Genomic DNA, 27,642 nt, shown 5'->3' on the forward strand with positions numbered 1-27,642 from the left:
CGCGTACCCTCTCCCCCGCATATCCGACATGGTCAATCGGATTGCCCAATATAAAGTCTTCTCCACCGTGGACCTCAAGTCCGCCTACCATCAGCTCCCCATCCGCCCAAGTGACCGCAAGTACACAGCCTTCGAGGCAGACGGGCGATTATACCATTTCCTAAGGGTCCCATTTGGCGTCACAAATGGGGTCTCGGTCTTCCAACGGGAAATGGACCGAATGGTTGATCAACATGGGTTGCGGGCCACGTTCCCGTATCTCGACAATGTAACCATCTGCGGCCACGACCAGCAGGACCACGACGCCAACCTCCAAAAATTCCTCCAGACCGGCAAAGCCTTGAACTTCACGTACAACGAGGACAAGTGCGTTTTTAGCACCAATCGGCTAGCCATTCTGGGCTACGTAGTGCGCAATGGGATAATAGGCCCCGACCCCGAACGTATGCGCGCCCTCATGGAATTCCCCCTCCCGCACTGCCCAAAAGCCCTGAAACGCTGCCTGGGGTTCTTTTCATACTACGCCCAGTGGGTCCCCCAGTACGCAGACAAGGCCCGCCCCCTAATACAGACCACGACCTTCCCTCTGTCGACAGAGGCTTGCCAGGCCTTCAGCCGCATCAAAGCGGATATCGCAAAGGCCACGATGCGCGCCATCGACGAGTCCCTCCCCTTCCAGGTCGAGAGCGACGCCTCCGACGTAGCTCTAGCGGCCACCCTTAACCAAGCGGGCAGACCCGTGGCCTTTTTCTCCCGGACCCTCCACGCCTCAGAAATCCGCCACTCCTCAGTGGAAAAGGAAGCCCAAGCCATAGTGGAAGCTGTGCGACATTGGAGGCATTACCTGGCCGGCAGGAGATTCACTCTCCTCACTGACCAACGGTCGGTAGCCTTCCTGTTCGATAATGCACTGCGGGGCAAAATCAAAAACGACAAGATCTTAAGGTGGAGGATCGAGCTCTCCACCTTCAACTACGAGATTTTGTATCGTCCCGGAAAGCTGAACGAGCCGTCCGATGCCCTATCCCGCGGCACATGTGCCAACGCACAAATTAACCGCCTCCAAACCCTCCACGAGGACCTCTGCCACCCGGGGGTCACTCGGTTTTTCCACTTCATCAAGTCCCGCAATCTCCCATACTCTTTAGAGGAGGTCCGTACAGTCACAAGGGACTGCCACATCTGCGCGGAATGCAAACCGCATTTTTTCAGGCCGGATGGTGCGCACCTGATTAAGGCTTCCCGCCCCTTTGAACGCCTTAGTCTCGATTTCAAAGGGCCCCTCCCCTCCACCGACCGCAACGCATATTTTCTTAATGTGGTGGACGAATACTCCCGCTTCCCATTCGCCATTCCCTGCTCTGACATGACCGCGGCCACAGTCATTAAAGCCCTGAACACCATCTTCACACTGTTCGGTTGCCCCGCATACGTCCACAGCGACAGGGGGTCCTCTTTCACGAGTGACGAGCTGCGCCAGTTCCTGCTCAGTAAGGGCATAGCCTCAAGCAGGACGACCAGCTACAACCCCCGGGGGAACGGGCAAGTAGAGAGGGAGAACGGCACGGTCTGGAAGACCGTCCTACTGGCCCTACGGTCCAGGGACCTCCCAGTTTCACGGTGGCAGGAGGTCCTCCCTGACGCTCTCCACTCCATCCGGTCGTTATTATGTACGAGCACTAATCAAACGCCTCATGAGCGTCTCCTTGTATTCCCTAGGAGGTCCTCCTCTGGAACGTCGCTGCCGACCTGGCTGGCGGCCCCAGGACCCATCTTGCTCCGAAAGCATGTGCGGGCACATAAGGCGGACCCGTTGGTCGAAAGGGTTCACCTCCTCCACGCGAACCCGCAGTACGCTTACGTGGAGTACCCCGACGGCCGACAGGACACGGTCTCCCTGCGGGATCTGGCGCCCGCCGGCAACACACACACCCCCCCGACACCATTCACCCAACCCCCCCCCCCTTCCTGCCACCGCCGCACCCCGCGACCGCCCCCTTCCCAGGAGGATCGGTTCCCCTCCCCTCAGGCCCGACCAAGAATAAAGCCCAAGCTGAAACCGTAAGGCTCCCGGAGACGACAACACCGGTACAAGCACCACCACCACCACCGGGGCCGAGGCGATCGACACGGACGACCAGACCGCCCGACCGACTTGTGGCGTCGATCTAAATCAAAATATGGACTTTTCACAAGAACATTTTGCTTTTCTCCCTATACCCTCTGTAAATAGATGAAACAGGACAAAATTGTACAATACTGTATTGCCATGTGAATGTTTTTTATCCTCCCAGGACCAGCCCTGTAAACCCTTACCACCATACGAAGCATCACCCCGCCGGGTTCATTTTTGACAAGGGGTGAATGTGGTAGTATGTATTGGGGGTCATGTGGGACTGGACGCCCTAATGTCATTGGCTGACAGATCCCGGGTCCTGGTTGGCCGTTGACCTCTAGCTCCGCCCTGAAGGCGGAGTATAAGAAGCCGGAGTCCTCCCCCGCAGGCCATTCTACTATCGAGCTGCGGGGGAACAGACACGCTTAATAAAGCCTCATCGACCTCACTCTATTCGTCTCACAGAGTCTTTGTGCGCTACAGTCCTTACCAAAGAACCAGGAGTAAGCATACATCTCCTGAAAGAATCGCTGTACTTACTACATAAAACTGACTGACACTGAGGCACAAGCTGAAGTATAACTCCTTACCGCTGTTCCTGGTGTTCCAGGTGTTCCTGTCCTTCCAGTAACACCTGAAGGGCCTGCAGGGCCAGGCAATCCTCTTTCGCCAGGAGCACCCGGAGGGCCTGGGTTTCCCAGGCCGCTACTCTTGCCCGAGTACCCTCCGTACATCCCGGGTGCTCCTCTCGCTCCCTGGGCACCCTTTTCACCCGGTGTTCCTGGCTCACCCTTGGGAGAAAAAATGTGGAGAAAGTATTAGAAATTAATTCTCCATCGGAGATGGGATTCCTCCCCCACATTCCCAGGAATAAACAGGACACAATATGACAGGTTGATTTTGAGAGTTTTTGGTATTGACGAGATTCATCGAGAGAACATGAGCTCAACTCCCAACGGAGCTCAATTTAATAAAGCTGGAAACAAAAAATACATATTAATAAACATAACCATGAAGTCATTGGATTGTCTTAAAAACTGAACTGGTTCACTAATCTCCTGAAGAGCCTGCATTTCGGTTTCTTAATAGAATACCCAATATGCACAGTCAGATTCGCATAACAAGACCACAAACGTATTCTTTGGATCCAGACCCATAAAAACATGGTTGAAGCTTACTCTCATCTGAGGTGGCCTTGTCAGCCATTCAGAAACTGTGTCGGTTTAGCTCAGTTGGTTGGATGGCTGGTTCATGATGTGGAGCGATGATAACAGGGTTCAATTCCCATACTGGTTGAGGTTATTCGTGAAGGCCTCGTCTTCTCAACCTGCCCCTCGCCTGAGGTGTAGTGGCCCACAAAAAGAGGGAGAGCAACCGATAGTCCTCTGGAGTTTTGGCAACTTTCATTCCAAAATGTAGGCCCACCACCTTCACAAGGCAACTTGGGATATGCAATAAGTGCTGATCTTGCCAGCAGTGTCCAGAAACTAAGAAATAATTTAAAGCATCATGATGTGGCCTTCATGACCCTGCTCTGTAACCGGTGATTGTTCCAATAGTGAGGAAAGAGATGGAACCAGGAGCTATCAGCACCAGGAGAAGATGGAAGGCACCCTGAGCATTAGAGGAAGGAGTGACCCTGACCAGAGGCTCTTCAAAGCCCCTGGAATCAAATTGTACATAAAAGATGGCCAATTTGGAAAATATAACATTCTTAATTAATCAGGCAGGTCTTTGAAATGATAGATTAAAAGGAAGAGATTTCATTTCTTGAGTGTCTTTCACGACCTCTCAAAGTGCTTTACATTCAATAATTACTTTGAAAGTGTAGGAAATGGGATAACCAAATTACACACAGCAAACTCCCACCAATATCAATGAGGCGGTGACTAGAAAATACCTTCCCGGTGATGTTTGTTGGTTGAGGAATAATTGTTGGCAGGGATTTAGAAAAATGCCTCTTGTTTTTCTTCAAAATAATACTATCGAATCCTTCACATTCACCCAAGAAAACAGATGGGACCTCGATTTAATGAGGCAACTCCAACAATGCAGCAATTTCTTACTGCATTTGGAAAGTCAGCCTGGACTAGCTGCTCAGATCTCGAGTGGGACTATGGATTCACAACCCCCTGACTCAGAGACAAGAGAACTGAGCCATTGCTGGCAGTTCAATAGAAACTTCCAGGGACCTGACAGGAAAAGATCTCCGGACAAACTAATTTCTTAGAAAGTAGATTGCAAGAGGGATTCTCGACAGATTAAAGATGACTCGTCAAAGCATTCAAAATTCTTATCAGACTCGACAGGGTTGATGCAGGAAGAATGTTTCCTTTGGTGTGGAGAGTCTAGGACTGCGGGGCAGGGCACACAGTCTGAGAATAAAAGGTAAGACATTTAGGACTAAGATAAGGAGAAGCTACTTCACTCAAGAGGTTGGTGAATCCTTGGAATTCTCTACCCCTGAGGGCTGGGGAGGCTATGCCATTGAGACAGAAATCGATAAATTTCGATAAATTAAAGATAACAAGGGATAAAAGAACAAAGAACAAAGAAAAGGATAGCACAGGAACAGGCCCTTCGGCCCTCCAAGCCTGTGCCGACCATGCTGCCCTACTAAACTAAAATCTTCTCCACTTCCACGGTCCGTATCCCTCTATTCCCATCCTATTCATGTATTTGTCAAGATGCCCCTTAAACGTCACCACCGTCCCTGCTTCCTCCACCTCCTCCGGCAGCGAGTTCCAGGCACCCACTACCCTCTGTGTAAAAAAACTTGCCTCGTACATCTCCTCTAAACCTTGCCCCTCGCACCTTAAGCCTATGCCCCTAGTAATTGGCCCCTGTACCCTGCGAAAAAGTCTCTGACTATCCACCCTGTCTATGCCCCTCATAATTTTGTAGACCTCTATCAGGTTGCCCCTCAACCTCTGTCGTTCCAGTGAGAACAAACAGAGTTTATTCAACCTCTCCTCATAGCTAATGCCCTCCATACCAGGCAACATCCTGGTAAATCTCTTCTGCACCCTCTCTGAAGCCTCCACATCCTTCTGGTAATGTGGTGACCAGAATTGAACACTATACTCCAAGTGTGGCCTAACTAAGGTTCTATACAGCTGCAACATGACTTGCCAATTCTTATACTCAATGCCCTGGCCAATGAAGGCAAGCATGCCGTTTGCCTTCTTGACTACCTTCTCCACCTGTGTTGCCCCTTTCAGTGACCTGTGGACCTGTACACCAAGATCTCTCGGACTGTCAATACTCTTGAGGGTTCTACCATTCACTGTATATTCCCTACCTGCATTAGACCTTCCAAAATGTATTCCCTCACATTTGTCCGGATTCTATTCCATCTGTCATCTCTCCGCCCAGGTCTCCAAACGATCTAAATCTTGTTGGGTCCTCTGACAGTCCTCATCGCTATCTGCAATTCCACCAATCTTTGTGTCGTCCGCAAACTTACTAATCAGACCAGTTAAATTTTCCTCCAAATCATTTATATATACTACGAACAGCAAAGGTCCCAGCACTGATCCCTGCGGAACACCACAAGTCACAGCCCTCCAATCAGAAAAGCACCCTTCCATTGCTACTCTCTGCCTTCTATGACCTAGTCAGTTCTGTATCCATCTTGCCAGCTCACCTCTGATCCCGTGTGACTTCACCTTTTATACCAGTCTGCCATGAGGGAACTTGTCAAAGGCCTTACTGAAGCCCATATAGACAACATCCACTGCCCTACCTGCATCAATCATCATTGTGACCTCCTCGAAAAACTCTATCAAGTTAGTGAGACACGACCTCCCCTTCACAAAACCGTGCTGCCTCTTGCTAATACGTCCATTTGCTTCCAAATGGGAATAGATCCTGTCTCAAAGAATTCTCTCCAGTAATTTCCCTACCACTGTCGTAAGGCTCACCGGCCTGTAGTTCCCTGGATTATCCTTGCTACCCTTCTTAAACAAAGGAACAACATTGGCTATTCTCCAGTCCTCCGGGACATCCCCTGAAGACAGTGAGGATCCAAAGATTTCTGTCAGGGCCTCAGCAATTTCCTCTCTTGCCTCCTTCAGTATTCTGGGGTAGATCCCATCAGGCCCTGGGGACTTATCTACCTTAATATTTTTCAAGACGCCCAACACCTTTTTTTCGATCTCAATGTGACCCAGGCTATCTACACACCCTTCTCCTGACTCAAAAGCCACCAATTCCTTCTCTCTGGTGAATACTGATATGGGGATAGTGTAGGAAAGAAGCATTTTGTTGAAGTGGCTGAATGGTCTTCATCTGTTCCTACTTCCTGTGTTCATATGTCAAGTGACAGCTTGGGTCACTTGGTAACATGCTCGCTTCTGAGTAGGAGGTCGTGACTTTAGATTCTGTACAAGCTCAAGGATGACACAACATGATGTTGCATCACAGATATCTGATTCTTCCAGTGAGTTGCTGAACATCACATGACAGGATAGGAAGTTTTCCCAGTTTCCTGGTCAATATTGGGCCCTCAGTTAATGGCACCAAAATCAGATGAACGAGACATTCATCTCAATACTGAACACAAAATTCTGTGCTTCAACCTGATGGTTTGTCCATGAGAAATTATATCATTTTGTGATGAGATACAATATAGATGCAATCCTTTATTTCTCAACACTGGGCTTCACCTTCAGTCTTGTCTTTGACTTTGTTTCAAAATTCTTCCGGAACATTTTGACCATTAAACAAGGCAATTCATCATTTGCTCCACCACATCTAAACTGAAACAAGGTATTACCAGTGAGCAGTGCTGAATTCCATCTGCACTGCTCGACTCTTGAATACACCCTGCAAGCCTGATGGTAATGTTAAGAGCTGTTCACACTGATAAAAACCTCATGGCGCAGCGATGCAGGAGGTGTTGGCCTGAGGGCTTGTGTCCCTGTCACGAAACTCCCAATAATCAGTGTTGAGCGGCGATTGGGCATTGTTGAGTAGGAACTAGATTGGATTTCATAGAAACCCGACAGCGCAGAAGGCCATTCAGCCCATCAAGTCTGCACCCACCCTCTGAAAGAGCAATCCACCTGGGTCACTCCCCCACCCTGCCCTATCTCCATAACCTAACTTGCACATCCCTGGACACTAAGGGCCAATTTAGCATGGCCAATCCACCTAACCTGCACATCTTTGGACTGTGGCCCAAGGCTGGAATTGAACCCGGGACCCTGGTGCTGTGAGACAGAAGTACTGACCACTGTAACACCGTGAACGTAAACTAGGAAGAAAGTCACCCACCCAAGCAGCTAGTTCAAACTTCCAAAGATAGCAACATTGCTGGAGGGCAGGACTGGATTCTACATCCTGAGGGGAGGTGTGGCAGAGTGGTAATGTCACTGAACTGGTAATTCAGAGGCCCAGGCTAATTTTCTGGGAATGCAGGTTCCAATCTCACCACAGAAGCTGGTGGAATTTTAATTCAATTAATTAATACATTTGGAACTGAAAGCTAGTCTTAGTAATGCTGGCTGTGAATTTTGCACCACAGCAATGTGATTGGTTCTGAATTACAAGTAGAAGCCGTGCAGCCACACAGTCTCACAAAACCACTACAAATAAAGTAAAACCACACGGACTGTAATGATTCAAGAAGGTGGCTCATTTCACCTTCTCAAGCGCCATTAGGCAGGGCTGCTGGCCTAGCCAGCGACGTCAACATCCCATAAATGAATTTTTAAAAATCCGTCTCATGGGGCACATGTAGAAAGGGTATATCCTCAAACAGAATCCTTTAGTGAATGACTGTTATTGAGATACTGGAGAAGGAAACAACACTCTTTACAAAGGTACAGATGATATCTGGATATTCCACAGAGCAAGTCATTCAATTGACAAAGAAGACAAGAGACATGATCCACTCTCAGTATTATTCCATACCTTTGGCCCAGGTGTCCCTGCAATTCCAACCACACCAGGTGAACCCTGCGAGAACAGGAAGAACACACATTACAGATTTACAAATGAACATATCAGAAGGACCCGTGCCTGATAAAGACTTAGAATTGCAAAGCCCACCACAACATCTTTTCCTTTTGGTTTCAGTTAGGCTCTGTGATGTAGCCAATTGGAGCCCAGCTCGACTATTCCAGCATTAAACAGAAGCAGGTCTTTGCTAACTGCGACCACTGAAATATGAGCTCACCATCACTCCCCCACCCGCCCCTCCTAACACATCCCCGCCCCATCACTGACTCGATGTTAAGCTACAAGCTGATAAAACAAATTGAAATAAAGGCCTGGAGCTGAGGAAATGGGAGCACAAGAGTTTTGTCTTTGTTTGTTGTTCTGATATCAGAGTGAGCTGTGAGTTATTAAGAAACTGCGGGGAGGGGAATGGACACCAAGATGAAACATAAGGCATGGGGGAACACGGTGCACAGGAGACTGACTGGGTGAGAAAAATAGCACGAGGCTAGATGTGGGAGGGATCAGACAGGGCTAGGGGTGATACAATGGCAGATGAGACTGGGTTTGGAATGCAAGGGGTAAACTAAGTATCGTTGGTGAGCTGCAGGTGCATATCGCCACAAAGAATTATGATATAGCAGCAATAATAGAGATGTGGATCAAACAATCTCCCTCGAGGCTACCCTTGCCAATTTGATTAATCCAGTCAATGTGCATCTTAAAATTACACATGATTACTGTTGTGCCCTTCTCACAAGCCCTCATTATTTCTTGGTTTATATACCATGTCCCACTGTGGAAATATTGCTCGGGAGCTGTAAGTTACTCCTACCAGGCAGTTTATTCCCTTGTCTTTTTATTTCCCCCCAGACCAATTCAACATTTTGGTCTTTGGTGCCGATATCATTTCTTAATGCAGCCTTGATGTCTTCTTTAACCATTAAAGCTATTTCACCTCTTGTTCCATCCTGTCAATCCTTTCGGAATACTGAGTACCATTGGACATTCAACTCCCAGTCCCGGTCCCCCTGCAACAATGTTTCAGTAACCCTACCAAATCTTACCCATTTGTCTCTATTTGTGCTGTCAGCTCATTGACCTTATTCCGTATACTGCTTGCATTTAGGTAGAAGGTTTTTAAATATGTCCTACTGATTTGTCTTTCTCTTGCAGGATTTTCTTCTGCATTACGCTTTTCACACATTCTGACGGGCTAATTTCAGTGAGGTGAATAGGTGTGGGGTGGACGTGGAGCAGATGTTTCCTCTTGTGGGAGATTCAATACTAGGGTCACTGTTTAAAAATGAGGGAACGAGATTCTCAGTTTGGGAGACTATGGGCATGATCGAACGGAAAGGTTTTTAGGTGTCATTTATAGCAGGTTTTGCTGGATTCCCGCCAGCTCTCCTGGCGGGATCCCCACCGCTATCTCACGACACTTAGGGCCCGATCTAACTAAAGAGAAACAGAGTCCCATAGTGAGCGTGTTTACCCACGTGTCTCCCGGCATTCGCAGCGCCGAGAAACACACTATCTAACACGACTCTGGTTAGATAGGGGGCCTCAGCCCCGCTCGACAGAACGCCTCAGTGCAGAGAGAGATTGGGACACCATTTTTAAAGGCATCCCAATCTCTTGACCCCATGACCCGACATCCGAACCAAGTCCCAACTCACATATAAGGGGGTCCTTGGGGCTCCCCCCACACCTCACCTCATGAACAAATGGCATCCCTGGGTCGATCCCTCTCAGTAAGAAAATGCCACCTTGGCCACTTGGTATTTCTAGCCTGACCCCTGGCAGCCTACTTCCAGCTGGCAGTGCCAAGCCGGCAGTGCCAGCATTTCTGGGTGGCACTAGTAGTGCCAGGATATCACCCTGCCAAGAGGGCCTGCACCTGGGGGGCTTCCAACCCCCCTGAGAGACCGCCAAGCGTGCTGTTCCATCTGGTCCCTGTTTGTGGCTAAAGGAATATATCTCAACACCTCGGGTACCTCAAGAAACTGCATATTACAGTTAGACTAGATTGCCACAATGGGCGAGAATTACATCTCAATCACTATAGCACACAGCTAAATCACTGGCTTTGAAAGCAGACCAAGGCAGCCCAGCAGCACGGTTCAATTCCTGTACCGGTCTCCCCGAACAGGCGCCGGAATGTGGCGACTAGGGGCTTTTCACAGTAACTTCATTGAAGCCTACTTGTGACAAGAAGCGATTTTCATTTCATTTCATTTAGGGGCTGGTTTAGCACACTGGGCTAAATCGCTGGCTTTTAAAAAAGCAGACCAAGTCAGGCCAGCAGCGCGGTTCAATTCCCGTACCAGCCTCCCCGAACAGGCATCGGAATGTGGCGACAAGGGGCTTGTCACAGTAACTTCATTGAAGCCTACTTGTGACAATAAGCGATTTTCATTTTCTTACAAGATCTCGCGAAGCGTAGCGAGCCGGGTAGGCGCCGGGAGCGGAGTCTCCTGGCATCTACAGGCACATTGCACCACGGCGCGCTGACTTTCAGGCGTAAAGTGATCAGTAGATCGTGCACTTAATCACTTTTTTGGGCCCTGGCAGTTTTGGCCCACCCTTAGAATTTTTTTCATAATTGGAGAACTGAACGCAGCGATCGGGTCGCCATTTTGAAAGGGTGCCCCAATCTCTAAGTGAGCTTGTCGGTCACCTACACCCTACACCCATGGGCAATGTCACCCCCACACACATGGGTATTACCCCCTCCCCTCCAAGTGAGGACACCTCATTATGGGACCCCCATGCCCCCTTACAGGTCCCCCATTCAGGGCCCCCGCCCAACAACCCCCAACATCCCAGGGGCCTCTAACAATGTGCCCTGCATCCCCCATCCTTCATACCTCCATTCCACTCTCCTTTCATGGGCAGTGCCAAGGTGCCCGCATTCCAGCGGGAGCTCCAGAGGGCCACCCTGCACTATCCCTGATCACCCAAGGGCATCCGAATGCCTGGGAGACCTCCTGGGTGCCATTTCACCTGGTCCACATTCGTGTAGACCGTCAGGCTGGCAGTGCCAAGGTGCCCAGGAGCATTTTGCCTGCACTGGGGATTGGTCTGGTGGCACCCTGCCCTTGAGGTGGGGGGGCCCAATCACTCCTTTATGGGCGCGTTGGGGCTTTGAGGGGTCTGGGGGTCGTGTTGGGGGTCTCGAGATCGGGGTGCCATTTAAAAATGCTACCCCGATCTCTTCCGGCAGTGAGGAGCTCCGCCCACCAGTGCAGGAAATGAGAGTAAGTGTGGCCCCCTCCAAACCGGCATCATTGCGCCATGCGCAGTTGTGACCACATCCGCATCTCATTAGCATGCACACTCGCGATGCTCTGTCTCCAATGGGCTGAGATCCTGATGGCACGGGCCACATGTGGTCACAAGTTTTTCAGGTAGGATGTCCTTTACAATGCAGAGAACGAAGGGCCTGGTGTGAACGTGACCCTGGTGTGGTGGCTGCGGAGAGAGGGGGCATACGGATATGTCCAGCACTGCCATACTTCGACGGCAGTCGTGCCGCTGGCCAGGGGGCTTCTGCTAGGGATGGGAGGCGGCCGAGAGATGAGCTGTGGAGTCGGGATATATGGGCATGCGGTCCAGCACAACCGTGCCAAGTTTTCGGGCATGATCAGCGCTTGTGGGTGGGGGGTGGGAGGGGGGGGGGGGGGGTGTAAGTGCACGTGCAGCTGCAGCTTGTCAGCCCTGCGCGTGTCCAGCACGGACCCGGCGATTCTCCCACCGTTTTTTGCGTGTTCCACGGGTGTTTCACGCGGCGCCGGTGCAAGCCCCTTACCAGTAGCGGAATTGATGGGGGCGTGGCGCCGATTTTTCCATCGTGGAATTCCACGGATCCTCCATTGGCGTCAGCAGTTAGACGCAGGAACGGAGAATCCAGCCCCATGTGTTTACCATGCACACTGTTGACACTCAGGATTTTACTTGTAATCCCGTGGGAAAGGGAAAGAGAGAGAAAGTGGAAGTGGCGGACATTTCTGGTTACAACGGGGAAATGACACGCTGTTCACAAAATCCCAGCTAATAATCTGGAACAAAATTAATTGGCATTCGGATAAGTACTGGGATAATAAATGAAAGTCAGTATGGAACTGTAAAAGACAAATTGTCTTTGACGAAATCTATCTGGTAATGGGGAAGGCTAATGTGGGTACTGTAGTAGACGTGCATATGGTTTGATGAAACACTGTACAATGAACTTGTTAGGAAAATTGTAGATTCCAGGGTCAATGAGGCAGTGCCAATTTAAAATTATCTAATGGAAGAAAACAAAGAGTTTGGACAGACGGTTGCTTTACAAACTGGAGAAAGGTATAGAGTGATGTGCTCCGGGGTGGATGCTGGGACCACTGCTCTTATTGATATATATGAATGTACAAAATAGGAGCAGAGTAGGCCATTTGGCCCCTCAAGGCTGGTTCGCCATTCAATGAAGGGGGGAGGGAGATGGAGGAGAGGGGAGAGTTGGAGGAGGGAGAAAGAGTTTGTAGGGAGGAGAGAGTGTTCAAGGAGCAGAAAGAGTTGGAGTGAAGAGAAAGAATTAGAGGGGTTGGAAAAAGTTGGAGGAGGTAGAAAGTTGGGGAGGGGCCTCAGGCACCTCCGGCAAGTGCCATTTGGTACTGATCCCCACAAATGGGGACCAGGATATGAGGCCCCCAGCTAAATTCCCTTTGGGCAGGGTGATGCCCTGCAGCCTGCCACCCTGGCAGTGTCTCTACTAGCTGGCGCTGTCAGGGTACCAGGTTGGCATTGCCAAGTTAGCATTTTTTAAGCGTGTGTGATTGGCCTGGGTTTTCCTGCGGTGGGGGGTGCAAGGGGAGGCCGAAGGACCCTCACACATTGTGTTCAGGCTAGGGTGAGATCGAGGATTCTTTTTGAGGCCTCGGAGATCGGGATGCCGTTTAAAAATGGCATCCCGATCTCTCGCTACAATGGAGAGTTCCGGTGAACGGAGCTCCCCATTGTATCAAAAAAAAGGAAAGAAAAAAAAGTTGGGGAGGTAGAGAGTTGGAAAGGGGCATGGAGCATGGGGGGTGGGGGGGAAGGGGGTGGGCACAGAGTTTGGAGGGAGCGAGGGTAGTGGTTGGAGGAAAATTTAGACCCAGAGACTTGGGGAGTGGGTGGGTGAGTGGAGAGTTTAGACACGGAGGCTCAAATGAATTAATTGATGGGGATCACGTGGTGCTCTCAAGCACGTACTCTATAGCAAAACAATTCTTTTGAACTAAATTAAAAACGGAATAAATCATAATATCAAAGTAATTCATGTCCTTGTTTTTTTCTTTGCATGTCACTAAACAAATTTGACAGCTTTGAGCAATATACCAAATTTGATATCAAGTTCATTCCAAATGATAACTAAATTGTAATTGAGAGCATTGAGTACACATTGAAAGAAAAAACAATATCAACGTTTTCGGGTGGGGCATGATGCTATGGTTTACGATTGGAAGGTTATAAAACAAGGGCATTAAACTAGCAAATGTAAGTGAAATGTGTGAGTGCTGGTTAGGCAAGAATAGCTGAGATGACTTTACCTATGTTGTTCAGACTCTTGTGAAGAATGGAGAGAAATATAGCTGAATAAAGGAAGAGATATGAAATCCTAAGTCTTGGTTCCCTTCAGAATTTTCTCACTGGGATATTGTACCTGAGCGTTCTCACAATTGCCAGACGTTTCCAGGTGTGGAGTAAGGTCTCTGATGGTATTTGTTTTTTAGGGAGGGAATGAGCCAAGCCAGAGGAAAGGTTTCAGATTGCAGCACTTAGTCTTAAACTCACTTCACAAAAGACAATACTTTGTATTTAATTGTAAGTATGTGGTGGACATTAATTGGGGATTCACTTGTAATCCTATCAAGAGGAAAAGAATAAAACTGTGGTTGCTGTGTTTCGAGGTGCATGTTTGTAATGTGTATCTCTTATAAAATTGTGGAAGGATTGCTCCGGTTATTTTTCTCTGATCTAACAAGCAATCATTTATCCAGAGACACCCTCCATTCTCCTTTGAACAAATGAGTATGTAATTGAAACTCTACATTTTATTGACATTAGAAAGCAATATCTCTTTTGTCCAATATCAAATATATATTATTAATATATCTTACCTCTTTACCCACTGCGCCACCTTGGCCTGGCTCTCCCTGAAGAAATGGAAGAAGGTATACTGTGATTATATGGCAATAGACGGCTGGAAGTTTGCAGTAATAGACTGGAATTTTCCATTCTGGATTCTAAGTGCTCCTGGTAGCGGAGAATCGGGATTGGTCTCCTCTAGCTCTAGGAGCGGCTCTCAAGTATGATTCACAGTCTTTGGCCATGCAAATAAGACTATTCACTCCTGGTATCAGGCCACCATTTTGATTGGGCGACCCGATACCAGCATCCAATGACAGACCCTCTCCAAAATGCTAATCTTGTCCCACCCCTCCCCCACCCACTGACAAAGAGGGCATCCCCAATACCTCATCAAGGAGGGACATCCCCCCCTCTACCATGGAAATGACAGGCCACATCCCCTCCTCACACCATGCAAGCTTGAGGGTTAACCGATCCCATCTCCTCTCCCCCCCCCCACCCCCACAAGCTGCCCCAACAACCACCCCCATCAGACGCTCCCTTTCAATTCCTACCCCCTGGCACCGTGGCACTATACTTCCCCCTGGCAGTGACATCCAGAGGTGATGTGCCCCTCTGCCACTGCCAGGTTGCAGGGGTGGCAGTCTCTCAAGGGTCATGGGGGTTGGGTGGGTTCAGATATGGGTGAGGGCCTTACCCCGGGACCCCCCCCATTAGAAAATAGGTAGGGAAGCCATTTAGCTGCTTTGATGTGATGAGGAACTGTCAATCATAGCAACATATAAACATTGTGGTTCGCATCAAAGCAGGGTATGTGAGATGCATTCAAGTGCGAAGGGAAAAATAAATAAACGATCCACCAAGCAGCTGTGTCTGAACCATTAAGCTTTCAATCGCAGGCTAGTAAAAGGTATTTCTCTGTGCAATTGAATGGATACTGCGCAGTTCAAAGCTGACAGGGGATTTAAAGCTTTTTCAAGTGTTGTGGTCTTCTTAGGACGCCTCTGACACTTGTAACAGCTGCTGTTTTAAAGGATTTTGAGTGAGGCAGCAGATGTCAGGAAAGATAAAATGTTGATACTTCACTGAACTGCCTGGATTGCTCAACAGCTGTCAGACAGAGCAGTTCAGGCTGAGGAGGCCACCTCAGAGTTTAAAAGGTCAGACCAGGAGGATGCTGCTGAGCTGAGACCTGCCTGAGATCAGCATGCCAAGGGTGATCTTCAGGTTTCCCAGAGCTGACAGGCGCAGATCAGACTTGGCACCACCATCCTGTGGAGGTGTGTGTGTGTGTGTGGGGGTGGGGTGGGGTCAACCCCTCACCCACAGCCCAAGCCCACTCACACCCAGGACCCTTGGGGGATACCCGTTGCAGCCTGGCAGTGGCAGAGGGGCACATTATCAGTGCCCTGGCCCCTTGACTCCCCTCGGGCTCCACCTTGCCAGGGCTGCATTTGGCCACAGTTACACCAAAGCCCATCCATTGGATTTCCCGCTGTGGCTGCTGTGGGGGTCGGAGCAGCACGCAGGGAGGGGGGAGGGGAGGAGAATCGAGCTTCCAGCCCGTTAATTGCATGCTAATGCATGCAAACCATTGATTTGCATTTTCCCGCCGGGGCGGGGCGGGTTGCGCGCTATGGCCGGCAACAGGGCAGCAGAGAATGGGAACAAGTCTGGCACCCGCTGCCGATCCTGCTTTTCTGCCGATGCTCCATGTCTAACAATGGTCTTTGAGGCTCCAGCCAGAACATTCTCTCTGAATGTGGCCAGGCTACAGGTCTTCATTTTCAGCCCCACTGCACCCTGATTACTGGGGATCACCACCACAAGCCCCATACAGCTGCCTCGTGCTGCTAACTGCAACCCCCCCCCACCCACCAAACCTGCGCTGGAGTTGAGTGATTTATTTACATGAAGTTGTGGCGATGACCACATTTCTGGCCTTGCAAGATTGATCAGTCGCTGTGGGAATGACTTCCCCCCCCCATTCCCCAAGCCCCCACCCAGGGAGCCCCCATCCCTTCCCCACCAAAATCAAGCAGACGTCTGACTGAGGTCTCTCCAGCCATTCAGTTGCTCCTGTTGTACAGTGATTGGCAGAGTTATGATGATAGCAATATCACTGGGCTCTTAATCCAGAGATCAAAGGTAATGGGGCCATGGGTTCAAATCTCACTGCAGTGGAATTTAAATTCAGTTAATTAATAAATCTGGAATAACAAAACAATGCTTTATGATAAATGACGATCATGAAACTATCGGATTGTTGTAAAAAAACATCTGGTTCCCTAATGTCCTTTGGGAAGGAAATCTGCCAACCTTACCCAGTCTGGCCTACATACGCACGGCAATGTGGCTGACTCTTAACTGAAATAGCCTAGAGAGCCGCTCAGCTGTTCATGGCTCATCACTGGGTCTTTAAGGGTAATTAGGGATGGGCAGAACCGGTGACACCCGTATCCCCAGCAAAAGAGAACGAGAACCAAAATTAGAACAGTACAAGCCTCTACCCAAAGTGTTCAAAATGAGGGGGTTGAGTTTCTGTAGAAAGTGCTTCCACTTGACAATTTCAACGTCATAATTTTATCAGAGAACTGTGCAGGTCCTACCTTCTCCTCCTGGATATTAAAGGTAAACTGTTGCTTCTTTGAGTTTGAGGACATTGAAATCAAGAGGCCACAGCTGATTAGACTAGAAATAAATGGCAGCGCAGTCAAATCGACTATTTTAAAACCTACCCTCAGGCCCAGCCTCCCTGAGCAGCATTACTGATAAGCAGCCACTCAAATGTGATGTTCAGACACAGACAGTGACTGTGGTGAAAGGGGTGGTAACAGCAGAGTGGGAACCTACCATCAACCCAGGGGCTCCAGGGAGGCCAGGTGGGCCCACCAGTCCAGGGAGGCCTCTTTCTCCCATCCCGCCTCGATCACCCTTTGTTCCCTAAATAGAACCAATCAGTAAAAAAAAAATCAGTTATCAGAGGAAATGTTAAACTGAGCGCATTGTGGAACAGTGTTCACATTGAAATTCCTATAACCAGGCTGTCTCAACTGACAACTCAGTGATCGAGGTAATGATGGAAAGACAGAGACAGTGAGAAAGAAGAAGGGAGCTGTACTGTCAGTGATAGATTTAGAAAAGACAGAGGGAGAGAAAGGGAAGGAGCTGTGCTGTCAGCGATGGGTTTAACAGAGAGAGAGAGCGAGAGAGAGGGAGGGAGCGAGAGAGGGAGCTGTGCTGTCAGCGGTGGGTTTAACAGAGAGAGAGAGCGAGAGAGAGGGAGGGAGCGAGAGAGGGAGCTGTGCTGTCAGCGGTGGGTTTAACAGAGAGAGAGAGGGAGGGAGCGAGAGAGGGAGCTGTGCTGTCAGCGATGGGTTTAACAGAGAGAGAGAGAGAGGGAGGGATGGAGCGAGAGAGAGAGAGAGGGAGGGAGCTGTGCTGTCAGCAATGGGTTTAGCAGAGAGAGAGAGAGAGCGAGCGAGAGAGAGGGAGCTGTGCTGTCAGCAACGGTTTAGCAGAGAGAGAGTGAGAGAGAACGGGAGGGAGGGCGGGAGCTGTGCTGTCAGTGATGGGTTTAACAGAGAGAGAGCGCGAGAGGGAGGGCAGGAGCTGTGCTGTCAGTGATGGGTTTAGCAGAGAGAGAGAGGGAGAGAGTGGGAGAGAGAGGGAGCTGTGCTGTCAGCAAGGGTTTAGCAGAGAGAGAGTGAGAGACACAGAGAGGGAGAGGGAGAGAGAGAGAGCATGAGAGAGAGGGAGCTGTGCTGTCAGTGATGGGTTTAACAGAGAGAGAGAGTGAGAGAGGGGGAGGGAGATGTGCTGTCAGTGATGGGTTTAACAGAGAGAGAGAGAGAGAAGCAGAGAGGGAGAGAGGGGGAGGAATGCAGTTGTGCTGTCAGCGATGGGTTTAACAGAGAGTGAGAGAGAGAGAGGTAAAGAGAGGGAGCCGTGGTGTCAGCGATGCGTTTAACAGAGAGAGAGAGAGAACTGTCCGTCAGCAACGGCTTAGCAGAGAGGAAGGGAGAGAGAGAGAAAGGAGAGAGGGAGGAGGTAGAGGAAGCTGTACTGTCAGAGATGAGTTTAACAGTGAGAGAGAGAGGGAGAGAGAGGGAGCTGTATTGTCAGCGATGGTTTAGCAGAGAGAGAGAGACAGGGAGAGAGAGAGCGTGAGAAAGAGGGAGGGAGAGAGAGAAAGAGAGAGGGAGAGCGAGAAAGCTGTACTATCAGCGATGGTTTAGCAGAGAAAGAGACAGGGAGAGAGAGAATGAGAGAGAGGGGGAGGGAGAGGAAGCTGTGCTGTCAGCCATGGGTTTAGCAGAGAGAGAGAGACAGGAAGAGATAGCGAGAGAGAGGGAAGGGGAGAGAGGACATTGTATGATGTGCTGTGCTCTCCTGAGCATGATCATTTGTTCTGACTCACCAGGCCCGGTGGTCCTGCAGAGCCAGGAGCTCCTGGAATCCCAGCTGCTCCCTGAGATTGAAAAGGATATACTGTTAAACACAGGAGAGCATTGGATAGAAATTAGTCTCAACTCCTTCATATGCCCTGTCTTACACAGACAAGCTCAGGATATCATGCTGAACAATACACTGAACATCTATACCATTGTGCATGATCACACACAATCCCAAACATCTTCGGTCTGTTTAGGTCTGAGGAGAGGTCAGTCTGGGAAAGCTTGGATTGTTAGTCTAATTACTGTTTAGATCAGTGTTGGGGGGCAACGGTGATATTCTGCCTGCACACCACCCCATGCACCCTCCCACCCCACTTCAAATGGTGTCATGGGGAGTTACTGGGGTTCTCTTTAACTGTTTAATATGGTTCTGAGTTTGAAAGGGTCGTGGAAACAGGTGCAATAATAAATAACTTTCGCAAAAGACAATGGATAAATACTTGAAAAATAAATATTTACAGAGCGCAGAACTTCAAAGAGCCAGAATAGGCATGATGGGCCAAATGGCCTCCTTAGGTCATGAGTGGTTCTATATGCTCGTCCAAACTGGGGACTCTCTGAATAGTTGACTGTGTATTAGACTGAGAGCCTCACTCCCATAGTGATCATGTCTGCAGGCACAATGGCTCCCTTTGAATTGATGACAGGAGATTGTCTCTTTGCCTTTTTGGATCGAGTTGATCCTTAGTGTTCTGCTTTATCAAGCTCCACCTCAGCTCAGACCAGGCCGACTTTTCCTGATGTCACCTTATAGGCCGAGAAGCCTGCCCTATCAGAAAATGACTCAAGGTTTTGTGTGGAGGCAGGAATCTTTCACACCTGTCACGGTGGAACTGACTGATGTGTTGGGTGCTCTGGATCCGTGGAACACATACAGGCCACCGACACTTAAAATAGTGCAACACTATTTTATTAAGTTAGAAACTGTTGAACATACTTTCACTGTGGGTTAACATGATGGTAGATTAAACTAAAGACCTATGCCTGTCCTAACCAGTCTATGCACTCAGCACATGGTGAAAATCTGTGCTGTAAGCTGTAAGCTCTGTCCTTCTAGGAGGCTGCATCCCAAATGAGCAGGAACTCTGATGCCACCTGTCTTTATAGTGAGTGTGTTCTAACTGGTGATTGGCTGCGGTGTTGTGTGTGTTGATTGGTCCCGCTGTGTGTCCATCAGTGTGTGTGTCTGCACCATGATATACTGGTGTATGTTATGACACTGACCCTGAGGAAGTTTGAAGCCAGTACGCATGTGTTGTGAGGGCTTCCTAATTCACTGTCACTCTGCTGGAGTTCTTCAGTCTCCTGGGAAATCCCTGGAGAAACATGTTACAAATTCCAAGGCATAACAGGGACATTGGGAGTCCCCTCATGGTCATTCCCGAGAAATCCTGACTGAGCTGGTATTAATATACTCACAACATGTCCAGAAACGCCCGGAGGTCCAACGGGTCCTGGTTGGCCAGGTTCTCCCTGTAAGCAAACAGAAGTCCACATATTCATTCTCCTGCCTTGTGGATCAAGGGCAATTTGCATCCATGGGACTCTTGAATAAGAGTTTCCCCACTAGTGGGCGGGTGTCTGCCCAGCTGGGGCTCGTACACTTGCCCTTTAAAACCCTGTCTGGACTGGGGCCGGCACTTTAGGTGGTTCCGATTGGGACCTGTGAGCTGTAAGCTGCGTTGTGGCTTTTACTTTGTCAACTAATTAAATATTGTTTAGTTTACCTTCTCAGGCCTCCTGAATTTTAATACCAAAGAAGAAGGTGCTGTGTAGGCCATGGTGAAAAAGGAGGTAATTCAGATACTAAAATGGTTCAAAATCGACAAGGAGGAGATGATATTGGATAGACTTTCAGTCCATAAAGTTGATAAGGCACCGAGACCATCCAAGGATACTGAGGGAAGTGAGTGTGGAAATTGTGGAGGCACTGGGTATAGTTTTCCAATCACCGTTAGACTCAGGACTAGTTCCGGAGGAGGGGAGAATTGCTAATGCTTCACCTTTGTTCAAAAAAAGCTGTAAAGATAAGCTCTGCAACCGCAGGCCTATTAGTTTAACTTTGGCAATGGGACAAAAGCTGGTTAATCTAGGAAAGCCAGTGTAAATTTAAAGACAAATCAGGTTTAACTCACTTGATGGAGTTTATTTGAAGAGATAACAGAAAGTGTTGACGGGGGTAATTGTGTTGATGTGGTGGGCATGGTCTTCTTAAAGATAGTGCCACACAATAGACATGTGAGAAAAGTCTGAGTTCATGGAGTAAAAGGAAATGTAGCAATACTGATATAAAATTGGTTAAGTGAGAGGAAACAGAGAATTCATGAATTAACTGTGGTTAATGGATGGTTTTCAAACTGGGGGAAGGTTTGTAGTGGAGTTCCCCATGGGTCAATGTTAGGACCCCCTGCTCGTTCTGACATATATTAATGACCTAAACCTAGGTGTACAAGGTCACAGTGCATGTGAACGCTGAGGAGGATAGTGAAGAACTTCAAGAGATTATATACAGGTTTGTGGATGGGCGGACATGTGACGGATGAAATTGAACGCAGAGAAATGTGAAGTGATTTGTTTTGGTTGAAGGAACGTAAACAATATAAAATAAAAAGAATAATTCAAAATAGAGTGTAGGAGCAGACAGACCTGGATGTATACGTTCGTTAATCATTATGGTTGGCAGGACAGGTTGAGAGAGTAGTTAATAAAGTATATAATATCCTGGGCTTTATTAATAGGGGCATAGAGTACAAGAGCAAGGAACTTATATCAAACACTGGTTTGGCCTCTACTGGAGTATTGTGCCCAGTCCTGGGCACCGCATTTAGGAAGAATGTCAAGGCATTGGAGAGAGTGCAGAAAAGATTTACAAGAATGGTTCTAGTGATGAGGGCCTCAAGTACGTACAGATTGGAGAAGTTGGCAATGTTTTCCTCAGAGACGAGAAGGTTGAGTGAAGATTTGACAGAGGTGTTCAAAATTATGAGGAGTGTGGGAAGAGTAGACAGGGAGAAACTGTTCCCATTGGTGGAAGGATCGAGAACGGGGGCACAGATTTAAGGTGATTGGCAAAAGAAACTATAATTGTGTCTTTTAAAAAGCATTTAGATAGTTACATGGGTAAGATGGGTATAGAGGGTTATGGGCCAAGTGCGGGCAACTGGGACTAGCTTAATGGTAAAAACTGGGCGGCATGGACTGGTTGGGCCGAAGGGCCTGTTTCCATGCTGTAAACTTCTATGATTCTAAACAATGGAGACACGAAGAAAAACTTTTTCATGCAGCGAGTGGTAAGGATCTAGAATGTTCTGCCTGAGAGTGTGATAGAGAAAGCTTCAATCAGAGCATTCAAGAGGGAATTGGATTGTTATTTTAACAGGAAGAATATGTACAGCCACAGGGAGAAGGCAGGAGAAAGAAACTCAGTGAATTGCTCCTTCAAACGACCAACATAGATATGACAGACTGAATGGCTCCTTCTACACTGAACCATAATGTATATCTGATTCTATCACTCTTATCTGTGTTTAAGGGCCCCACATTGCAACTGACCACCCTTTTTCTCATTAAAGGAAACTGGCAGTATGTGAGGACAAAGAAGTTTATTTTTAATTTGGCTTTCTGTAGAGCATGGAGTAGCAGCAGACATACTCTCTGGAATCTCCCGAGACAGTGAGTTCTCCTTGTGTCTGCGTGCGTTTCCTCCGGGTGCTCTGGTTTCCTCCCCCAAGTCCCTAAAGACGTGCTTGTGAGGTGAATTGGACATTCTGAATTCTCCCTCTGTGTACCCGAGCAGGTGCCGGAGTACGGCGACTAGGGGATTTTCACAGTAACTTCATTGCCGTGTTAATGTAAGTCTACTTGTGACAATAATAAAGATTATTATTATTATACAAAGTGCACTCCTGGAGGCTTCCGTAAACACTTTACACACGGACACTCTCCCGGGGACCCTCTCTTTCTCCTGTGGAGTGAGTCTGGGGGTTAGTGCCATGGTCATACCTGACATAAGTTCCCATAAAGCAGACCAGGTTGTTTGGTTGGTGGGTGGGAGGCATTGGAAAGGCACGGAAAATAAAGTTTCAAAACTAGATAATCAATCATAAAGTTCTTAGACTTGCCTCAAAGCCTGGCCGTCCTGCATTTCCAGATGGTCCTGCTACTCCTGGTTCACCCTGGAACAGTGAGTGGAGATACCAACATCAAATATATCCATTATTGCACAGAGCATGTGGCATCGCCACACACACAGGTGGGGTTATACAATTCATATACCTACAAAAGCATACACGGCACATACACAGACACACACATGCGTGGCACACACAGGTGGGGGTATGCGCTTTATGCACATATGCATACACACTAACATACACATGTACACAAAGGCATTCATGGGAACACAGACCAAGATTCATACATTGACACACACCCTACAATGTGTGGCACACAAACACTCAATGACCCACACTCACTAGAACACACACAAAGATTTACACATTGGCAGACACATACTGAAGTGCACACACAGGTGTGCACACTGACACACAGAGACACAAACATATGGCAGAATTTAAACAGGTGGCCAGTTTTCCTGTCCCATAACTGGAAGAGTCGGTGGGAATGCATCCTCGCTGATATCAGCTGCCCCGTAGCCATTCAATACTCCGAGGAATGCTAGCTGGTTGGAGATCTGCCCCTTACTCAGGAGGATATCCTGATTCAGCGAGATACCAGGCCATCAGATTAGCTGGGACCATGAGCGGTCACGTAGCCAAGATGGAGGTAAGGGCAGGGGTTGTTGCAGCAAGGACAGAGGGTTTGGAATCTTGATGAAGAGGCTGGTACAGGAGCACTCATGGGCGTGGCAGACCTTCTGTGGGTTGTGGGGGGGGGCACCACCCTTTCCTTCCTCTGGCCTGAGCAAGCTACCCTGCCAGACAAACCCTCTCCCCACATCCCATATCTCCTCTTGCCAGCCTTACAACTGAAGCTGGATAGGAGGTGGCCATTAATTAACTATTTAATGGTCTCAATTCAGGTGAAGGTGTGTAGAGAGAGGAACATCCTGAGCCTTGCCCACTAGGTCAGTGGTGGATGAGAAGATGTTGGGAAGGCCGCCTGGAGTGTTATGACCAATGCCAAGAAACCCACTGTTAGTTAAATTCTGTCCATTGGAACATAAGGAACAGGAGCTGAGCTACCATCCAATGAGATAATGGCTGGTTTTTACCTCACTGTCAGTATATTATTTCTTATGTGAATAAAGCTCGTAGTCTTCCATAGAACATAGAAAATACAGCACAGAACAGGCCCTTCGGCCCACGATGTTGTGCCGAACCTTTGTCCTAGATTAATCATACATCATTGAATTTACAGTGCAGAAGTAAATGCTTTATTGAGTAAGTTTGTTCTCTCTCCAGAGCTTATACTAGATGTTACATGAGAGCTGTCTGCCTATGTCTGCTCACCAGCTGCCGTTCCTGTGAAGAGTATGATCTTGTATCCCGTCGTCTATTTTATAACTCTCTAGTGTTCCCTCTAGTGGTTACTTGGTTGTAGTGTATTTACATTAACCCCTTGTGTATATACAGTGATGCAGATCACTACATCCCCCCTTTTTCCTTTTTACATATTTTCTGTACTTTGTTAAAGAAAATCGTACAAAACAGGTAGATAAATGATGATATGTAAAAGTTGTATGATATTGATGATTATACAAAGCCAATTAATATTTATGAGTCCAATCTTAAATTTAAAAAAATTATGAGTCCAAACTTTATGAATTTATTCGGTTGAGTTTCTTTCTTCTTCTGTTGTTGACTTGGTGATGTTGATATTGTAATTTCTTTGTGAGCGTCGTCGGTATTCTTGTTTTTAAGTAACCAACAAGTCATCATGAGGTGTTCGAATAGTCGAATCATTTTTGTTGGCTGACCTGGACTTTTTCCTGTGCTTGCGGTATTGATTCTGTATGTCATCTGCCTTGTCTGGTTTGCTTGTTTGTTGTGGAGAAGATATGAATTTGTTGTCATGCCATGTGATGTTTGTACTCTTACCATTGTCCTTCCTCTGCAGAGTTGTACCATGTTGTACAGGTCATTGTTTCATTGTTTCTGTCTTTGTTGTTCTTGTTGTTGTTTTTATCGTGCTTATTGTTTGTTTTTGTTGTTTGCGTTGTTGTTCTTGTTGTTTTTGTCGTGCTTGATGTTTCTGTTGTTGTCTTTGTTATGCTTCTTGTTGTTCTTGTAGTTTTTGTTGTTGTTCTTGTTGTGCTCAATGATTGTTGTGTGTGGATAATTTGAGTCATTCTCAAAGTTATTGGTATCAGTATCCTTTGTGGTATCTGATGTTTCATTGAGCGTTTCGGCTTGAGGATTGTGAGAATGATCTGATGTTGCATTGATTCTGGTGACATCAGTCATTTGTGGTTGATTCCTTTGATTCCTTGGTGCTCCTCTTCTGGTCATTTCTGCTTGATTTGCTTCATCGTTGATCTCTTGGTGCTCCTCTTCTGGAGTCATTTGTGGTTGATTTACTTCCTCGATGATCTTTTGGTGCTCCTCTTTTGGAGTCAATGTCGTCAAGATTTCAGGTTCTTGTGGGTTGTCAAGAATGGATGAGGTTTTAATTGATACGGTCTCACTGGATTCGAGAGTAGTTTTACTTTGATTGTTGAGTGCTTCTGTACAGACTGTAGCCATCTGGGATGGCCACGTCCCGATTACAAAATGGACACTTGCAAAGAATGCAGGGAAAATTGGACAATGCTAAGAAACAAGCAGGTGCAAGCTCTGTCTGTTGATTAGAGCCTTAAACTTTCAGACAGGACAGAAACTGCCAAGCAATCTACATACTAATGAGCCATCTCCGGGGACAAAAGGGAAACATTTAGATACACAATGTTAAGGCAGACTCCCCGGCGCCAGTAGAGACTAAGACAAAGCAGACCAACTGTCACTAGGACATGCCCAGCGATCAGGGAACCACCCCTTTATTGGAGGAAGATCGATACGACTGATTGAGAAAGACCCAATTAGTTGAGGCCAAGTTCAAGGCCCGCCCAAAAGCGTGCGAAGCCCTTTTTAGTGTAAAAGGTATTCCCCAAGGGAGAATCTTCCTCCTTTGGCTTTGGCTCTCACCGAAGAGAGAGACCAGCCTAGCAGCTACAGCAGACCAAGTAAGCTCCAAGTCAACGCACGCTACGAGATAGACGCTCCTAGTTGCTACCCTGTAAACAGCTCAACCCAGCAGCCTCAGAACCGAGCAACGGCCATTGTTCCTCTGACTGAGTGGGCGCCCAAAGCTAAGTATAGGCTTTAGTAATAGTGGTAGTTTAGTTTCTAGAGTTTATGCATGAGTAGATTTGACTGTGTGTAAATAAATGAGCATTGGTTTTGAACTTACTAACTGGTGTAACGAGTCATTGATCAGTATTCGGTTCTGAACCTTGTGGCGGTGTCGAAAGATACCTGGCGACTCTTGAGCAAACGTGATTAAACAGAGCCAAATTAAGAGTCAACCAAAGAAAGCAACAGGATGAGCTGAGATCTGTCAGTCTTGCAGTGATCTTGCACATCGTGTGTGCTGATTATGATCACATTGTCACTGTTCTCACATACAGTGGGTAGACATTCATTGTCTTCATGTTGATTAAAGGAGCTGGGTAGACTTTCGTAGTCTTCTTCTGGTTGCTCAAATAAGGTGGATAGACCTTCATGGTCGTCTTCGTGCATGGTTAGCGCTCTGGAGTTTTAATTGCTTCCGTTCTGGAGTCTGTCAACGAGCTCTCTGTGGAGGCTTGCATCGCTCTCTGTGTGGAGTCGTGCAGTGTTCCCTCTGTGGAGTCGATCTGTGCTCTCTCAACGGAGTCAGTCAGTACTCTCTGTGTGGCGTCGATTTCAACGATCTGCCATTGAATCATGGTATTGGATTCATCTGCCATGAGTAGAGTCGCGTTGAGCTTTTCAACTGTGTCGCTGATGCTTTTATGATCATATCCGAACAACTCAGCCATGCCTGAGTAGTATTCTTTGATACGCAAATCATCTTCTGTTGTTTCGGATTTGTTATTGAGCGTTTCACTTTTAATTAAAAAATCATCTTCTACGGCAGCACGGTGGCGCAATGGGTTAGCCCTGCTGTCTCGCGGCGCCGAGGTCCCGGGTTCGATCCCGGCTCTGGGTCACTGTCCATGTGGAGTTTGCACATTCTCCCTGTGTCTGCATGGGTTTCGCCCCCACAACCCAAAAGATGTGCTGCTAGGTAGATTGGCCATGTTACATTGCTTCTTTGGTTTTGGATTAGTTATTGAGCTCTTCACTTTTTGTGCTGCAAATTGCTAGTTCCGGCGTGCTGCGGAAGTTATTCTCAACTGCTGGTAGAAGTTCAGGCAATGTTGTGCCTTTTGAGGTTGAATTTTTGGATTTTGTGCCGTTAAGTCTTGTTTGTGATTTTCGGGCATTTCCCCTTTAAGTGGGCATGGTCTGATTTGCGCAAGTCGATTTTCCTTTACTGGGCGCTTTTTCTTCAACTGCGCATGCGCGAGTGCAGATCCATCTTCGAACAGTGTTCGATCTTTTTCTGACTACGCATGCCTGGCTTGCGCATGCGCAGAACGATATGCGCCCAAAACGTCTTCCTTCAATTGCGCATGTGCAGATCCATCTTCGAACGGTGTTCGATCTTTTCCTGACTACGCATGCGTGGCTTGCGCAGAACAGTCTTCGCACAAAACGGATATTTTCAACTGCGCATGCGCGGCTGCGGTTTCCTGTGCATGCGCAGAACCAGATATGCGTCTTTTCTTCCCCGGGCAGTTTAAAATGTGCTCAGACACTATTTTAACTTCTTTAGACCCGTGGAGATGAACTTTTTCGGTATTCTTTCTTGGTAAAAACGTAATGTTATTTTTTTTACTTGCGATCTGCACTTTTCAATCACGATTTCCAGCGTTAAACCTTTCTGTTCTGATAATGATTGTTTGAGTTTTGCATCACTCGTTCCCTATGCAAT

At 47.8% G+C, this 27,642-nt stretch overlaps 1 protein-coding gene across 6 annotated transcripts in view; it reads right to left on the reverse strand.

Annotated features, from left to right (window-relative positions):
- col16a1 (collagen, type XVI, alpha 1) overlaps positions 1-27,642 on the reverse strand; it is a 779,331-nt gene that overhangs the window by 25,271 nt on the left and 726,418 nt on the right. For all 6 annotated transcript variants that reach the window (XM_072502210.1, XM_072502224.1, XM_072502220.1 and 3 more), the window contains 7 exons: positions 22,749-22,802; positions 20,047-20,100; positions 18,591-18,641; positions 17,024-17,113; positions 14,200-14,235; positions 8,033-8,077; positions 2,707-2,907 (listed from right to left, as the gene is read on the reverse strand). In XM_072502210.1, coding sequence (XP_072358311.1) covers positions 2,707-2,907; positions 8,033-8,077; positions 14,200-14,235; positions 17,024-17,113; positions 18,591-18,641; positions 20,047-20,100; positions 22,749-22,802 — 531 coding nt within the window. The remainder of the gene's footprint in view (positions 1-2,706; positions 2,908-8,032; positions 8,078-14,199; positions 14,236-17,023; positions 17,114-18,590; positions 18,642-20,046; positions 20,101-22,748; positions 22,803-27,642) is intronic.

Source organism: Scyliorhinus torazame, chromosome 1 (assembly GCF_047496885.1).
Source record: "Scyliorhinus torazame isolate Kashiwa2021f chromosome 1, sScyTor2.1, whole genome shotgun sequence".
NCBI lineage: Eukaryota > Metazoa > Chordata > Chondrichthyes > Carcharhiniformes > Scyliorhinidae > Scyliorhinus > Scyliorhinus torazame.